Source organism: Seriola lalandi, unplaced genomic scaffold (genome assembly GCF_002814215.2).
Source record: "Seriola lalandi dorsalis isolate HSWRI2012SDOR001 ecotype SW California unplaced genomic scaffold, Sedor1 jcf7180002054294, whole genome shotgun sequence".
Lineage (NCBI taxonomy): Eukaryota > Metazoa > Chordata > Actinopteri > Carangiformes > Carangidae > Seriola > Seriola lalandi.
Window position 1 is genome coordinate 55,019 of NW_019524847.1, and position 18,105 is coordinate 73,123.

General features: G+C 38.0%; 4 protein-coding genes across 5 annotated transcripts; 1 reads left to right on the top strand and 3 right to left on the bottom strand.

Moving 5' to 3' along the window:
• The first annotated feature begins 340 nt into the window (after nucleotides 1-340).
• Nucleotides 341-1,359, top strand: LOC111654922 (uncharacterized). The gene is made up of 2 exons (XM_023406100.2): nucleotides 341-1,224; nucleotides 1,311-1,359. The coding sequence occupies exons 1-2, from the start codon at nucleotides 341-343 to the stop codon at nucleotides 1,357-1,359; spliced, it is 933 nt and encodes a 310-aa protein (XP_023261868.2).
• A 2,810-nt stretch (nucleotides 1,360-4,169) lies between these two features.
• LOC111654890 (protease-associated domain-containing protein 1) lies at nucleotides 4,170-6,865 on the bottom strand. Its single transcript, XM_023406055.2, has 5 exons — nucleotides 6,638-6,865; nucleotides 6,229-6,329; nucleotides 6,010-6,119; nucleotides 5,060-5,227; nucleotides 4,170-4,936 (listed from the first exon to the last, which is right to left on the bottom strand). The coding sequence occupies exons 1-5, from the start codon at nucleotides 6,711-6,713 to the stop codon at nucleotides 4,816-4,818; spliced, it is 576 nt and encodes a 191-aa protein (XP_023261823.1). The 5' UTR covers nucleotides 6,714-6,865; the 3' UTR covers nucleotides 4,170-4,815.
• Nucleotides 6,866-7,200: 335 nt separating this feature from the next.
• Nucleotides 7,201-11,822, bottom strand: il12b2 (interleukin 12B 2). Of its 2 annotated transcripts, XM_087173934.1 has the most exons (8): nucleotides 11,680-11,822; nucleotides 11,298-11,379; nucleotides 10,923-11,186; nucleotides 10,182-10,284; nucleotides 9,842-10,032; nucleotides 9,579-9,736; nucleotides 9,365-9,475; nucleotides 7,201-7,527 (listed from the first exon to the last, which is right to left on the bottom strand). In XM_087173934.1, exons 1-8 carry the CDS (start codon nucleotides 11,680-11,682, stop codon nucleotides 7,351-7,353), a joined length of 1,089 nt encoding a protein of 362 aa, XP_087030060.1. In that variant the 5' UTR covers nucleotides 11,683-11,822; the 3' UTR covers nucleotides 7,201-7,350. The 2 variants fall into 2 exon arrangements, with proteins under 2 accessions (XP_087030060.1, XP_087030061.1); XM_087173935.1 differs by lacking the exon at nucleotides 7,201-7,527 and having other exon boundaries at nucleotides 8,649-9,475; nucleotides 11,680-11,816.
• Nucleotides 11,823-14,941: 3,119 nt separating this feature from the next.
• Nucleotides 14,942-17,824, bottom strand: LOC111654885 (transcription factor BTF3-like). Its single transcript, XM_023406051.2, has 6 exons — nucleotides 17,744-17,824; nucleotides 16,915-16,983; nucleotides 16,679-16,792; nucleotides 15,835-16,036; nucleotides 15,685-15,741; nucleotides 14,942-15,328 (listed from the first exon to the last, which is right to left on the bottom strand). The coding sequence occupies exons 2-6, from the start codon at nucleotides 16,981-16,983 to the stop codon at nucleotides 15,282-15,284; spliced, it is 489 nt and encodes a 162-aa protein (XP_023261819.1). The 5' UTR covers nucleotides 17,744-17,824; the 3' UTR covers nucleotides 14,942-15,281.
• Nucleotides 17,825-18,105: the final 281 nt, after the last annotated feature.

Below are 18,105 nucleotides of genomic sequence, written 5' to 3' on the forward strand. Positions count from 1 at the left end.
TTACATTCGTTGTCACACATCACTAGAAAATATTTTTTCTTTTAATGTTTTTGCATTGTTGCTGCATCAGCGTGAGCACGTTTTGTTATTTGGCTGCACAACAAAAGCCGAATAAAAGCCTAATGTGCTGCATGTGAGAAGAAAGAATGAAACACACTATAATATAGTTAATATCTTCAAAGGTTAAATTCGCTGGTGTTAAAGGGAGCGATACGGTCAATTACAATCACATCAAAGCAAATCTCAAGAGATCAAGGCTGGTGACTTCACGGTACAGCAGGTCTTACATATATATATATATATAAAATAATGGTAGCGCTTATCCATTTGCGCATAAACAATGCTCCTCTCCAACATCACACAGTCTATGACAGGAGGAGTGCCTCTCTCGGTGAACTTCGACAGTCCTGAGGACTATTTCGTCTTTATTTTCCAGATTCTATTCGCTACAACTACTGTTCTTGTAGCCGGAACAGTAGTTGTGGGCATCTTGTTCACCAGAGCGCTGCGAATTCAAAACAGGTTTATTTTCATGCTGAACACCAGTATTTGTGATACGCTCGTTGGGTTTTCAGTGTATTATCTCGGTCTGTTTGATGTTCAGGAGGGATATCCGTCTAGAAATGGAACTTATAATGTGCTACCGTCACTTCTAGGGGTCAATATATTGACATTTTTGTTCGCACAATTTGACCGCTATTTTGCTGTGTGCCACCCTTTCATATACAGCCGCTTCATCACGAGACCGTTTGTGATAGGTGTGAACCTCTACTGTTGGGTTTACAACGCTGCTCACTTGCTCGCCAGGAATGTGTTGCCACTTTCCAAAGCCATCCAGCTGTATGTGTTCAGCATAGTATTTTTTCAGCTAATCGTGCTCACCAAAGTGGTCATGACTATCAAACTGTATGTTATTGCCAGATTCCAGGTAGAGAGAGACCCCCCCAGCGCCGAGAAAGAAAACAAAAAGGAGTCCTTGAGAATCATCATTTTTGTTGTCATAAGCTTCTTGGTGTTGTGGAGCCCGTCTTTTGTTAATATCGTCATCAGATTTGTGTTAGGCAGAGGGCTGACATTCGGGAACGAGGCCACCAATCTTTTCGCCATCATGGCTCGTTTCAACGCCGTGTGCACACCGGCGGTGTACTTGTGGGGGAGTCCGGCTCTGAGGGACGCCACGATGAGGACATTGTGGGGCAGACTGTGCACAAGGTGCAAGAAGAGGTAACAGAAGGAGGGAAAAACACGGGGGAAACTGCTTACATTCACTACCAAGTTGCTCATTTAAATTGTCTATGCCCTTTCTTTAGAGTCGACTCCTGTAATGCGAAGGCAGATAATAAAAAGTCATGGAAATAACAAGAACCCGAAGACTCCATGCAGCACGTTGTCCTGATCAACTGCTTTTTTTCTTTGCCTTCTCCCCCTCCCCGTTCTCCCTCTCTCTCTGTCTCTCTCTTTGAATAAGTTCGATTGAAACTATATAGCCTACTCATTATAAGAGTTGTTATGCTCACTCTATTTTCTGAAATGTTTCCATCACTGGATCTTACAAGGTCGTGCTAATGTTTGATCTGAACTAGCTGTTGATTCAGTGACAGTGTCCTGATAAGCAGTTACTCCTATCAAATGTTAAACTATAGTGCTGTGCTGTAGTAGAGAAGCAATGGTATACAGTAGTTTATATTAAGGCCAGGGGCAGCCCTCCCCCCTAAATCTGTGAAATTTAAATTATAAAACAAATGGCAAATAAAATGGAAAATGTGTAAGTTTCATTTTATAAGTTAATTGGCTCTAATGACATGTAGGTGGAGACTGGCGTCTTTCTATCCTAGTGATATCCAGATCAAAATGACGAATGGACAACTTGGTATACTGGGTTAGTGAGAATTAGATAACACCCTTATTATCGCTGGCGTTTCCACTGTGTGTTTGTCATGTTAAATGAATCTGTAAATGTGTCGCTGTCCATGCTCTTTGGTTCTGAATCGCAGTTAGACTGATTTTTAAACGTGTTTCAGCTTGTTTTGGCATTTGTGGTGGGTTTTTTTTTCCTCCTCCAGTCAGTGTGTATTCTGTAATGGCTTTGAGTTTTCTGGTTTTGGTCTTCGGTGTGCGGATGAAGCCAACAACCGGTTTTTGTACTAGGAGAACAGGTTAATATCACACTGAGGAGAGATAAGACGAGTCTACCATCCCTATATGCCCGATGAAAGACAAATAATAAAATTCTCTGATACTAGTTTCTACTTTAAATCCATCCATCCATAAACAATAAATAAATACAGGCATACTTTTTCTCAACTTATTTTTTCCCCACAAGTGAAAGACCTTAAATCAAAGCACTTTCATATATTTCATTATTTATTCATATATGAATTAAATGTTTGTGGAAAAAAGGTTATCTAAAAGGACTGTAGAATTAAGTGTTTGTGTTGAAGCCTAGCAGCTCCTGTTAACTTTAGATACAACCTCTTTTACGCCACAGAACCACACGAGCCAACATGCACAACTTCAGATTAAATCTCTCAGATTCAAATCTGAAAATTCAAATAAATTCCCATAAATTAAATAAATAAAATCTGAACTTCAAACAGCCGTTCTGGACTTACTGTACTTTGAGCAAAAATAAGTAAGAAATTGGGCCTTACAGAAGCTAACAACAACTTACTGGTCCTATATCATGCATAATGCTTTTCAGGACACAAATTCATGCAGTGTATCAAACAAATTTATATTGCAGCATGTGGGAGGATGGCAAGCAAAAAGAATAATCTGTTTGTGCCATGCACAGGGATTTCCAAATTGGTTTGAGTTGATTCTTAAAATACATGTATAGTCTAGGCATTGGAAGAATAATGACAAGTGACTGGTTCATAAAGAATAATAACCTAAAATAACGGCAGGTATTGTATGAAGCTGCAAACAGCAATTATGCTCTTTCCATGTAAAGTGTTTTGAATTGTGTACTCTAATACAGTTATACCTTTTTCACCCACTTTTTAATATTACTCATAGTACCCCGGTGTATAACCTGTCACATACCGTACATGGATCAATACCTATATTAGAAATCAGTTCCTGACCAAGCCCAAGATCTCTGAATACAAGGAAAAACTCATCAATAAGTGTCAGAAACCACATTACGGGAAATTCAAGACCTGGCCCTACCTCCGTGAATAACCAGGGGTGCAATAAGAGTTGTAGATGAGCAATGACAATTACATATATTAAAGAAACCTGTTCCAATTAACAGACCATCTAATAAAATGCAAGTGCAGTATTGTATAAGTGTACAATAGTGTATAAGTGTAAGCCGAGTAGTACAGGCTTCAAATTAATTCAAACTTATATTGACCAAAAAGGGGGAAAACTGCGAATCAACAGAGCCTATCAAACACAAAACTACCCTGAACCTCTTCACCAAGTACTCATTTCAGAAGAATACGTTATCTGATGAAAACATGGAACATCTTTGCAATGTTTATCAACTTGAGGATCTAGCACAGGACACATAGAACTGCTTATATAACCATACAAACAGGTGAGTTCAGTAATAAGATTTATAATCTTGTGGATGCTGCAGGTTCAGGACCATGGTCAGCTTCACCATCAACCATAAGACTTGCCCCTCCACATGTTGACTGAAACAGTCCAGGGGGATTATTTTCTTTAGTCATTAGTCTATTTAAACAGAAACTAAACTGAACAATGCTCTCATTATCTCTGTTGACAAGTAATAACAACAAACATTTTGGTGCAATGAATAAACTTTTCACCTTCTTTACTCACAGCTTGATTTGGGGTTTAATAGGGTAAAAAGTGAAAGGGATTCCTAAGGGAAAAGGACAACATCAAAGTGGTATAGTTGAATTTCTTTCTGCTGATTACACAAAGAACAGCAATATCTGTGCGTTTGGTAATACACTGGGTATTTATATATCCCCAATAAAAGTCACTATTCATTATCATTACTTTGTAATCATTGTGTCAATCTTGTTTATCTAAACTGCTGTACACACATTGGTCTGGATAAAGAGTAATGAAAACGTCAATAAATATTGTAAATACAAAGTAATAAAGGGCAATTGTTTTTTACTGCCACAGTAGTCTGGGTGATTGGGTGTGTATCTCCGAAAGGCAATAAATGATAGCCTGTTATGCAAAAGTTTCATTCTATATTTATTTGCCATAAGAAAAAGAATGTTCACTTCTGACCAGAGTGCTATAGTTCATGCAGATAAACAGGAAGTTATTTACATTATTACAGTGAGACATTCCCCGTAAGTTGTTGGGATGAAGTATAACATATGCTTTCATGACCTGTTCTTTTGGCTTTTTGTTCCCAAATGGCCTGATTAATCGCTTGAATTATTAGACAAGGCAGAAGAAACAGTGCACTTCAATTTGTATGTGTTGTATTAATGCATATTGGATTTTCCAGTTTCACCACTCACTGGTGACGAACAGATCATCTGAACACAAGTTCCTGGAGACTGCTTTGCTGGCACTCACATGACCACTGACTAATTATTCTGAGCATAAGTTCTACTGTCTTTACCTGGTATAGTGTATCCAACAAAGAGGTTTACCAATAGGTTTGCTTCACATGGCTTCGGCTGTGTGTGTGCCTGATCTAGTCATGTGTCCATATGTAAATTTATTGGTTCAGCACTAGTGTGTGTGAATTTGTTTACCACCACCAAAGTCTTTCCCTGCAAGGCTGTCAGGTTATTCACTGCTGACATGATATGCACCAATGGAAAATTGTTGACTGATTGAGGGGGTGGATGAAGTTGTGAGTGTGAGTCATTTCTACCACAGTGTCCATGGTGGTTGCTTAAGTGGGAATGAGGCCAGAGAGGAAACATTGACGGGAATGGAAATGACAGCCCACGGCAGTGCTTGTCTCTGAAGAGATCGTCTGATCATCATCCTAGAACACATGGAAAAGGGGAAAATAAATCATTAATATCCCAAAATGTATTGTAACAATCCTTAAATATAGTAAAATAAAATGCTCTGAATGGCTGTTTGTGTGTGTGCATATCTGTCTTACCCATCACGTCCCAGCAGAAACAGAGCAGGTATGCTTGGTTTGACAGTGGTTCCATCAGTGATCATATCAAGGTACTGACTGTCATTGTCCACTGCATTATCAGCAATAAGAACAGCTTTGCCCCCTGCTTCCTCCACATGTCGCGCCTTTTGTACGAAGGAACACCCTCTGGAGAAAAAACGAAAAAAACGTTAGAAACTAGTTTAAAATGTGCCAGCAAAAACAAGTTGTAGTACTACCAATGACCTGTTGTCACATATTTATTCACATGTTTATGCTTTATACTTCTATTTATTAGGCTTCAGCACTCTGAATGACCTGTGTATGACAATGTGCTATACAAATATATTTGCCTTGCGAAACTCTATTGTCCCATAGAGGCAGTTTGATTTGCATTCCAAAAATACAATGTGCGTGATATCATTTCATCTGTACCTCACCTTCACACAAATACCCTGTGTAAGACACCTGAATTCCACTTAATATTCAACATGACACATTACTCTTGGTATTTCTTAAAAAGCCAGAAAAACTGCTCACTTCAGTTATGTGTAAATAGCTTTAAAGCTGAAAGAGATACATTTAGGGTTAAGAGGACTTGACCTCAATACTTTTTTTTATTCCAGAGGTAACACATAACTTGCACCTACAATACAGCAGCTCAAACTGTCGTTTTAAGGCTGTGAGAGGACCATCAATAATGGAACCACACCCAAGTTTAGGACCGTTGCCTTACTAGGAGACTACTCACATGTCTCCATTTCTTACAGCCACGCCCTGGGCTTCTTATCTAAGTTTAGTCTCAGGGCACAGCTTCAATTAGTCTCCTTCCCCTCCCCATAACTGCTAAATGGATCTGTCCAATCTTACAGGTCCAGTTACTGGTTTGTTTTCACATCCTCTCTGGCTTATAAAGGTGCAACTATAGGTGTTGAAGCATGTTTGCATACCCCCTTTCCACCAGGATTACTTGTCCCTGAATGATTTCTCTGTCCTTCAGGTCTGAGCAGCCATCTAATGGGTCTGCTGGCACCAGGAAAATCTCATCATAAGATGATGTCTGGCAACCAAGGGAGAGAAGAGTAATGTGATTAGAGGGGGCGAGCATACATGTGTATTTAGCTTGAGAATCCTTTGGGCATTCAAATTCAAATGAGGAGTGTACTTACAAAATCTCCTCCAAAGTCTCTAGCAGGTGCTGCACTGAAGATATACCCTATCTCCTCTGGACTGATGACCCGGAAATACAACAGTTCATTGATCCCAAGACCTGGAGCGGTCCAAAAAAAAAAGAGAAACACTTACCACTAGCTTAGCTCAGAGTTGCGAATAACCAGGATGAAGTCAGTGCAGGTTAACCGCGAAAGCAGGCTGACATGGGATGGAAATACACTGGCAATATGACACAGTACCCTTCTACAAATCTGACGAACCGTGTAAAATTTGCATTTGTGCGCAGCCAACCTACACGTGTATAAACAATGGATAAATAAAAGCTTTAGCTAACGCCGGCCGTTAGCTAAATTAGCTGTTTACTAGCATTTGAAATTCGCCTCTGCCTCACTGACTGTTCCTCACCTGACACGCGACTGAACTGCATGAAAAAACTCCACAGGTACGAAACTAAAGCTGCTGTCCGAAGAACCTTTGCCATGTTCAAGACATTTGCAACGTTACATAGACGAAACTTCAGTGTGCCTTATATTTGGCAGCGACATTTGGTCCATGTGTAGCGTTAGTTATCGCTACGCCAGTGAACAGCAGGTTAGCAGCCATAACCACTCTTCCTGTCATGCGCATGCTACCATCGTTAAACCGGATTAACGTGCTAGGGAACGCGGGGCAGAAATTAGCTGTTGGGTCCTTTTAACCTGCCCCCATCCCGTTTCTACAAATAGTAGCCTACACTTTTTATATTCTAGTTTATCTCGCAAGAGCCCCAGTTTGTGCCTTTCATGAATCATATAGGCTTGCATTAATGCACACAGATAACCAATTTCTTTGTTTAGAAATTGCTCCAACTGTTGAGAAAATAATTAAAGTAATAATAATAATAATAATAATAATATAATAATAATAATAATGATAATAATAATAATGAAATAAAATAGAAATCATTTGAGTAAAAACTTATATCCTTTTTGATGGTATAGATTTATTGCATGGTTGTTGCACTAGACTGCATTCATTTGTGTATCAAACAAACTGATAATTCAAATGTACAATTTATTTACCTAATACTGTATATATATATACATAAGAGGAGTTTGTACACCATAACATTCCCATTTTTATTGAACATATTCTTCGTAAGGTGTCTGGTTCCTCTTAGCATTTTTGTTCCTTTTTTTATTCCCTCCCTTATTGCATTTCCTTTTGCAGTTGTCCAAGTACCCTGGTGGCAACTCTGGACAGCAAGATTTTGCTGTGTTTCTGCAACAGCACCACTTCTTCTCCTTTATGATCACCTGCAATGAGTTAAGGACAGATTAGGTTCTGAAATGGTGAACTTTATCAGCCTGTCTTTGCAAATTCTGGCTATATATAGCCTCCAAAGAATGTCTCCTATTACTGTTTGCTCACTATCAGTGCCAGGTGTCAGATGTCGGGCTATCACGGAAAGAATTTTTCCCTGTCGATGAGCTGTCAGAAAATAAATGTATTTAACATTGTAAGGTTTAGACTTGCAGATAAAATTTCATGCCATAATTCTAGCTGGGATTCAATGTATCATCTTTAACAAATCTGGCTGGTAAAGCAGGTGCAGCTTTGATAAACCTGCTGCATTTTGCTGTTTGCTATGTAGTTTTAATGCCTTAGAGCATCTGTATTTGTTCACACAGTCTTATCACTGATTGATGGCATATTAATATGTTAAAACTGAAAGTATTAGCATGATAGTGTAGCTGACAGCCACTGAGAAAGAGTTTCCCCTTGTTGTCACTGTCTCACTTATTTTTATTTGTTCTACTTCTTTAAAAAATGTTGGAGTACAAGGACTATTCAATAAATGCCAGACATGTAATTTTAGGTCTAACTAAGTGATAAGTATTAAATGAAATAAAAAGGATTCCTTTCTGAAAAATTACTATTGGTCATTCATCACCGGCTAAAAACGGCTGATTATTATAAATTGCCTGTAGCCTTTAATAAAGGGTAACTTGATTGCCAATTAATGATAACTTAGAGGGGCTTGTATACATTAAAAGTGACTAGTCATTATGATAAGCTAGGACATCCATTATAAATGTTACTGGCGTATTGTAAGTCACGTAATAGGGATCAGTAACTAAAACTTGTAGCTGTTCATCTTTTTTGGTATATAACACATTTTCCTTTTTAAGATGATTCTTTAATAGAAGCTCTAAGATTAATTATTTTCATACAAGAGACATCAGACATTAAACCTGCTGGTTTGACCTTAGAAAATCAAGGAGCATGCAGTACTAGGATTTCAAATATTTTGTCCACTGCCATAAAGTAAATGAATGTGGTTTAACACTGAATGACACTGAACAGGATTTCTCTTTGTCTGGCAAGTAGGTGTACACATCTAATGAGCAACGCATAAATGAAGAAGGAACATATATAAGGAAGGAAGCAACATGCTCTTTTAATAGCCGTTTGTTTTGCACAGCACAAAACCACCAAAACACACAGCAACACCAACTCACTCAAACAGAAATGACAGGGAAACGAAACTTGAAGTGCAGACTGAACTGGACTACAGAGGAAATTTTAATTTTAATTTCTCACGCATCTCTGATGCAAGTTACGTATTATGTAGATATCTTTAGATTTTAATATCAAGGCTGGAGTTTTGTCCTTAAATGGACAAAACTGTGGAGACCCATTTTATAGTATTTGAAAAAAAAAAACAACCCCACTTGATATTTTTGTGGTAGATACAATCAATGATACAGTCGTTGCCTAGTGTCGTCCTTCACATGGACCGCTGATGGTTATCAGACCCCAAATTGGCAAATAGTGCTTTTGAAAGTTTTTCTTTAGATTTATGTGTGCATGATTTACTATAAATAATAAATATATAAACAAATAAATAGTTTGACCTCAGTCATAAATAAAAATAAATAATGATAGTGTGCTGATGTGTGTAATGATCTTCTATCATAAAGCAAAACTCTTCTGGTGAGTGCTGTGTTATCTCTTGGCCAAAGGGACATAGCCAGAAACGAATAGTGAAAAACAGTTTGTGAGGGGACATAACAGGAAATTGCAGACATGTAAGAACAAAGAAAGAGCAGGAACACAAAGTGCTGGCTTCGGATAATGTCAGTAGGTTACATTTTTCCAAGGAGTCCACTGGCTCCAGTTGGAGAGCACCAGCGGGTCTCTGGAGCGAACCCTAAGCATGCTGATCTTCTTCGGTATCAGAACAGATGGAGAGCCTATAACCTAAAGGCAGACAGATCACACAATAAGGAAACAAACTGCAATGGAGCGACTGACAGGCATTGAATGATAACCAGACATTGTTTCGTTGCGAGCTTGTATGTACCTTTATCTCTTTGCCATCGTCTTTCAACTTGTATTGAATCTCATGCTCCAGACTGAAGAAACTGTGAGGACTGGACCAGGTGGAAGGTGGATCAATGGTCACGTTCAGTTCCTGCTCCATCTCCTGACAATTGACAATCTGGGGACTCTCGGGTTGAACTTGACAGAGGAACAATCAAAGTTAAAAAATTTGCTTTACTTATTGTTTACTTCGAACCTTGATGATCTTCTGCTCAATGCCTTTAGCTCATTCACTCAGCTTACTGATGTCTCTGAGATAAAATCTTTTGGTTCTCCTGAGGATGTTGTGGTTAATGATGGCCTCAGCAGTGAGTACAAGCATGTTGGTTTCCTCAGCGTAGGGTGAGAGGGAGTGAGACAGCTCAAACTGGAATCCCCCATTCAGATGCTGACCGCTGCTGTTGACCCAGTGACACGACTTCCTACCTTCACTGCTACAGAGGCAAGCAGGAAGTCAGACACTGAGTTAAATATGTAACTGAGTGAGTACCATTCTTTCAGCTTCTTGGTCTATCTTCATATACCACAAGCAACAGTTTGACCTCTTTACTGTATACTGTCTGTGTTTTTTAAATTTATTTACCAGTCATCTCCCAGTCCAAGGCGCACTGCTGTGTATAGACCCTTGGCCCAGTTGCAGCTGAAGGTACAGTCATAAGACTTTGCCCAACATTTCATGAGAGAATCTATAAAGACACACACACACACACGAGTGGACAGAGGTTTAACAGAAAATGTTTAAACTTCGTCACACCAAAAAATGAAGAGAAAATATCACTGAATGTAAGATATTTACAGGGCTTCAAGAAAGTGTTCAGATACTTTAATTTTTTTACACTTTGTTATACTGCAGCCTTATATTAAAATAAAAAAAAACAACATTTATGGCACCTGAGTGAAATTTCAAGTGTCTCCTGCAAAAGGTCTGAATATTTACATCAATGTGATATATCAGTTTTTCAATTTTAATCAATTTGAAAACATTTCTAAAATTGTGTTTTCACTATGTCATTATGGGGTATTGAGTTAAGATTGATGAGGGATAATGTTTTTATTTTATTTTAGCATAAGGCTGCAACATAACACAAAATGTAAAAAAAAAACATTTGAATTGCTCTGAAGACTTTCTGAATTCACTGTATGTTTGAAGTCCATTACAGTATGATGATTCAGTGTGTCCACTTTCAATTTCGTTCTCCAGAGAGAGAAATAGACTCACATGCAGGGAGTTTCGAGACTTAAATTGGCTTTGTCAGTACTAACTTTGGATATTTAGGTTCCTCTAATTGAGAATGAAAAATGAGAATTCAAATGAGGATCTCACCAAAGTTATTTCCCTCCTCAGCCTCCACCAGCAGAAAGGTTGATGATAACCTCTCTTCTCCACTCCAGCAGCTGTATTCTCCAAGTGCGGGTGAATCTACATCCGACACGATCAGATTTTTGCCAACCTGCTTGTAAATGGTGTTGAAATCCTCAATCTCTTCAGCCTCATCCACCGTGTTTGCAGCAAACTTCCAAGTGAAAGGTCCGTCGAAGTTTGTATTGCAGGTGAGTGTCACGGAGTTACCCCTTTTTGCCATAACATCTAGACAGAGACACACACATGCACAAAACACATAGATTAACAAATCAACAGCCACTGAAGATATGGAAAAATTCCTATCAGAAAAACCTGTAGACCATAAATGAGACGTACAATTTTCTGGAAAGTGGTGGAGTCCTAGTACTCCAGTGGGGTCGATGAGCAGAAGCCCAAATATCCACAGAGACAAAGTCTTCTGTGGGATTGTGTGACAAGAGGAGAAGATTAATGAAAACGATCCATTACTTGCATTGAAACCTAAGTAATTATCCCATGAGTTACCCATTTTATCTTAATAAAAACTTTTTCATGAGACACTTCAATTGGCTGAATTCTTTTAGTTGAAAAAACATGTTTTGATAATGCAAAAATAGTCACAATAGCAAATTACTATAATATCATTTATCATAACCAATCATCTGACCAAATAACAATAAGTATAATTTAAAAATCTTGAGCATCGTCCTTGCTTTGACTCCCAGTAATTAGTTCTTACCATTTGGATGAAATTACACTGAAGTGATACAATGAAAAAAATGAATAGCAGAAGTTCAGCCGCAGTAGTTCTGATGAGTGTATGCTCTTACTGACCGCTGAGCTTCATTTTTATATCTTACATACAGCATACATCATCATCACCATCACCATCACAGTCATACCCCTTTTTTAAGGTGTGAGAGAAACTAAGATACCAAATGGATAAGAAACATATGGTGGGCAGTGCTGTCAGCAGTTCTGCTGGTGGATTTCCTCCATAGTATTTTGCCTATCAAATTAGTAAACAGATGTAGTGTGAGTTTCAAATAAGAGGCTGATAGGTGGAGATAAGAAGTGTTAGTGTTAGAGTGAGTGTTCGGTGGGGTGGGGGGTTGCCCTCGAGCTTTCAGCTGAAATAAACAGTACACAGTATCTGGCCTATGCTGTATCTGATTAAGAAACACACACACTCACACACACACACACACACACACACACACACACACACACACACACATACACACACACACATTTGATCTTCTATCTTTATCATTTATAATTTTGAGGCAAATCCTATTTCCCTGAGGCCAGTTCACCTAAAATGAACATAATACAGATGTCATACCTGTGGGAAATGGAATAGAAATTTTACAACTAGATTGTTAGTCTGTCTACACATGTTATCTGTCCTTTGTGGGTGTTGTAAACTTGTTCTTTTTTTGTTCTATTTTGTTTTTCAAATGTTTATTTTACTTTTTACTCACACTTTATAGACCAAATTATTGCTAAGTTGATTGAAAAATGAATATGTAGATACCTGAAATTGAAAACTATAATTAGTTGTCTCCTTACAAGAGACGCTGTATGTAAAATATATTAAAGATAATATTTTCCAAACCTAATTCTAAATCTTAATCCTGGACTGAAATCCCAGAGGTGATGACACATTATTTTGGCTAAAGTGAAGGCCAACGAATATGATCTACTTTCAGGGGTTTTCACCATCATTCCATCTTTGTGAGGACATTTGATGTCCCCAAGTTCAAGACCATGTGTACTGTACTTGAACTTGGAACGGAAAAGAGACAGGGAAAGAAAAAAGTACTTTCCTGCCTATTAGTCATGGGGCAACCCATTTCTTTTGCCAAAGGTCAGCTATGAAAGAACAACAAGCAGTTCTATAGGCAACACGCAAAAAAAAAAAAAATTTTTATGTATGTAAATCACCTGATAGTATCAGGCGCTAAACACTGGCCGAAGTATTTCTATAGTGAACAAAGCCTTGCAGCTCATGTGCTGGGGGGCTACATTGGTATTTGGTGTTATGTTTTTTTTTTTTTGTCCTCTTACACTTAGGTAGGTGAGTACATCATAGTGTATATTTAAAATAATTCACCCTGATCAGTATGACATGAAGCTTTTACTTCCATTTCCAAGCTGACCTAAAATTCTGCGAAACCTCTAAGGTCTCATGAGCAGAAATAGCTGGTATGAAACATTCAGTTCTAGAAATAAATGCAGAATGGGGAAAAGGTAGTTGATCAATGTGTCATACAGGCACTACATATGTGTTGTTAATGCTGGCCTCTACAGGGGTCTGGATAATACCATAAATATATTGCTCTAACACTGAATTTAGAATTTTATATTTTACAGTTATAGTGCTAAGAATTTAAAGTAAAATATGTTTATATACTATAACTTTCAATAATTTAGTTTCGGCTTTGTTAGTTTCATTGTAGCTATAAATCTTTTTTGCATTTAGAATTTCTTCCCCGAGGTGAAATATTTTCAATAGAGATTACACTTTGACGTTCAAATATGGTTTTGAGTCACCCAACTTATTTTTTCCACTTAATCAGATGATTAATGTGAGGCCGGTCTGATCTGGGTGTTGCTAAGATATTAATCTATAAAAAACAAAGCATCAGTGTTTACAGTGTTCAGTATTACGTCAGCGTCACAAACCATCAACATGCACCCTGCAAAAACAGATTTCATCATTTCATCGTATATACAGAGACACAGGTATCTCGTGTGGACTGTATGATGTGGGTTTCAAGCATTTTCATGCTACAGTTCACTGTGACACTTATCTGGCCCAGTGAGCAACATATGGAGCATCACAGATAGTGTCCCCAAGTGTGGTTCTTATTTTGTAGTTTCCTGTGGTTTATTTGGAAAAAAGAAACCCACTGTATGTAACAAATGGAAACTGACAGTAAAAAGGAGTCAACGGTACAGTAACAAGTGATAAAGATGAACTGGGGGCGAGGGCTGAAGTAGGAGTTTAGCTCCAGTTAAGTGGAAACAAGGCATGTTAATTGCATTTATTTGTGAAATAACCATGTATTTGCTAAATTTCTGGTGCCAACAGTTGAATGTATTATTTTGACTTGTGTTTGTTTAATTTCTGTTTAGCTCTTACATTGCTCTATGAACTGCAAGGAAACAGAATAAGCAGCATTAGATCAATGTAGGCATCCATTTTTTTCACTGGAAAGCTACAGATTGATTAACAGCTGATACTCAGTGGCAACAGTGACCAATGAGTATGTGTAATGCCAGAGATAGGGCCACCTTACCGCTGATGTAAAAATCCCTTATGCGTGAGCACCAGAGATTCAGTGATTAATACAGTATCACTTCAGGTGGAAATTTAACTCCAACTACTCATTCACAATGACACAGTACTCAGGAACATCATTTCCTATTCAAGGTGTATGACAAAGATAACTTGGTTTGGTTTTTGTTAGTTGTAGCTGATGAAATATTTGGCTAAATTGCTACTTTTGCCACACCTGCGATTTCAGTCTGTAAAATCTATAAAATAACATCATAATCAGATGTTTTTGCAGCTACTGTACTGTGTCTAGGAGGAAGAGCAGCACTGGCCTGTTTGTAGCCTACAGCTGTATTGTATACAACAGTCTGGGTGTTTTTCTGCTGTTTATCAGCCTTCAGTAACAGGTTTCCAATTCATCAAGTGCTTCTGTTGACACAGGCCCCTTAATAGCTTGGCTTTAATGTTTAACTACAAATCTTCTATTTTTTCCACTTATACACTAATAAAAAAATATAACATTGCTAATGACAAACAATTGAGTGTTTTTTTTCTCGTATATTCCTTCTACCATTATCACCTGTGAAATTTTAGGAAGCTAAGACCATAGGATTGAAAATTATGTTGCCAACAAAGAATTAAGTAAACACACTTTTACATTTAAAGGTTGTGGAGAATTGGTGGAGCATTTAAAAAAAAAAAAAAAAAAAAAAAAGAGAAATTTTAATGTAATCTTTATTACATGATTAATTCCAACAATACATTTTTGATGTGTGGGAATCACAATGCAGGAGCGGCAGTGTGAGAAAGAAAAAGGTCTGCACATTCCACTGAGTTAAATAATATCACTTGTACTGCAGAACGATCAAACAAAAGGGTAGGTAACAAGTGTCATAAAAAGTCGGTTTTGCTTGTTTTAGCCCGATTGTGAGGGTTACAATTAAAAAGCAACTTTTGTTTGTAGCTACAGAGTAATAACAGAGATGAACAACTACAAAATGCTGCTGTGTGAAAGTATGGTGAGCCTAGAGGAGCGCTGAAATGTTCGCTGGTGTTTGTTAGTTTGCCTCGTTCTTTGAAGCCTCGTCAAAGTTTTCAACAAGATCTGAAAAAGGAAACAGAAGGGTAAAGAGTGGTGAAAGATAGAAACAATAACAAATAATGATATGAAAATGTCTAAATAAGCATAGTATTGGCATACAATTAAGACTAAATTACTAAATATGTATATAACAACAAATGTCAGCTGTTTGATAAATCAAAAACTCTGTCCAGCCAAATACACAAAAACGAAACCTATTAGATCTAATAAGGTCATACATGTCCAACTGTGATTAGACATAAAAGCAAACACTGAGGTCAGCCTGTTGTGGACGGTTAAAAATGTGATGATTTTAAAATCAGAGTATAATATAGAGTTAATACAAATGATCTTAAAAGGGTATGTATGACATTGCTTACCTGGGACCTCATCATCCTCCTCTTCAGCAACAACCATGGGAGCTTTGTTTTCTCCAGCTATGAAAAAACAAACAAATAGCAAATTGTTGGCAGAGAGCAAACAAAACTACTGATGCATGTAAATACATCAGTAAAGGGTTTTTGGGGTACCTGGTTTGGGCAGGGTCTCTGCTAATCTTCTGAGGCTGGTAAGACTGTCTGCTCCCAGCTGGTTTAGGATTCCTGGGAGCATCTCTGTGAGTTGCTTGTTCTCAGCATGCCCTGTGATTGTGAAGGTGTTGGCAGCCAAGGAGGCCTGAACCTTTGGATTATTGAAGTGGATCACTGTCCCCTGGTTTGTGAACATGTTCACCTTCAGGGCAAAACAGAAGGAGTTGAAGGCAACAAAGAGGAAGAAAAACAGAGGTATTTGAGGTTAAGTGGCAAAGCAGATGACACAACAGTTGGCAAGACTCTGCCAGTACCAAACACAATTTTCAACAATTGATTGATTTGACTCACTTTTAACACCCATAATTATGTTAATTTTACTATTGTTGACTACAGACCTGGTCACCAATCAATGATACAACACTATGCTCACACACAAAATGCTGACAGCATTCATACTCTTTCAAATCTAAAACAACATTGTGGACATTTCACTGTAAGCTGTCAGGATATTCATTATTTTAGACTCCTATTATAGAATATTATGTTATTAGTTATTATTTAAATTACCAAGATGATAAACAGAAACATCAAAGCATATGCTGCTTTTTTTGCCAACTTTTCTTTAACAATTGATAAACACATTTTTTTTCAGCGCTGAAATACAGATATTAAAAGGCTTCATTTGATGAAAATCTGATCCTATGTGACTCATATTTGGCCTTTCTTATCATATTTATTATTCTGTTATCAAGTGGGGAAACCTGACCTTTCAGCAATAACATCAGGAAGAAAACATGTCTGCCTACTTATTTCTTTGCATTTCAGACAGAATTATGTCTACCTCCTCAATGCCAGAGATGTTGTTGACTCCAAGTTTCTTGAGGGAGAACTGCAGCTTCTTGTCATCAGCCGTAGCTGTTCTGTGCACCACCTTCTTCTTTCTGCGGGCTGACCCCTACAGAGCACAACAATGAGCTATAATGTATGAAGCCATAACCCAGGGACAAGACTCATATTTATTAAAAAAAATAAAAATAAATGTATTCACGCCATTGACCAGCATGTACTCCAACTCACCTTGCCGCCTATGCGGACCTGCGCCTGCAGTTTGGCGAGCTTCTCCTGGTTCATTATCGACTCCTTCATCTGACAAACCATATTAAGACATTGAATATTTGCTCACACTCAAGTCATTTGGAAAAAGTTATTTCTCACTAGACAGTGCTGGAAAATATATGAAAGCGCCAACAATCATTCCAATAATGTCATCACAACACTGATATGATGTAGGTTCAGATATTCTTATTGACCATGAGATAGTAATCAGAGAGAGAGAAAGGTACAAATGGCCTAAAGATTTTAGAGTCTAAAATTTAGCTGGAAAGACTTTGCATTTACAAATAACTGTGAAAGCTAAAACTCCCCAAAATCCCCCCGTCCCTTTGCCACAAACTAACAAGAATTCACAGCTGCCACGAGCCCCCAAAATAGCTGCACACTTTTCTAGAATCTCGACTCAAGTTCTGCTTAAATCAGACAGAGGTGGTCAGCTAAACTTAGTGGCTAAGTTAGGCTCGCAATGTTCGCCAAAGCGAAGAGGGACGCATTAGCATACAACTTTACAATGTTTGGAAAATTCCCTACTGTCCCCTAACGAGAAGCTCAATAATAGGAATATTTTTTTGACCCGTGTTCTCAGAAATTATGGCACTGAACTGCCGGCTAGTTAGCAAGCCATGCTAAACAGCTAACTTAGGCCTCCTCAAACTGATGCTAGCGTTGAGGAATGATTGACGTTTTTCTTGCACTTTAACACATAGAGTGGCACCGTGAACTGTTCTTTCTTCACAGAGTTTAAATTATGTCTCTGAGACAGGTTAAAAATGCCACAGAAACGTGAACTGACCTGGGAGTGTGTAAACACGCGGGTCACACCGCCGATAGAAGCTCGGAGAAAGGAGGGAAGCCCGGAAGTGACGCAGTCTGATCGATAACTTTCCCGGTGTGCGCACAGTTTTTCAAAATTCGTGCTCAAACTTTTATGTGATTTTAATCTTATCTTGATTTCTAATGTTAAAGCTGTCCTATCATGTTTTTGCAGTTAAACAGATTACATCCAACAATTGTATGCGTACTTAAATGGATTAAAAGTAGTAAACTGGGAAAAATTTGAAAAGGAGATCATATTTATTTTTACGGTAGTAGCAAATATTTTAACTGTCACATAAAATCTTAGTAATAAACTACTATATAAGACATGAATAAACA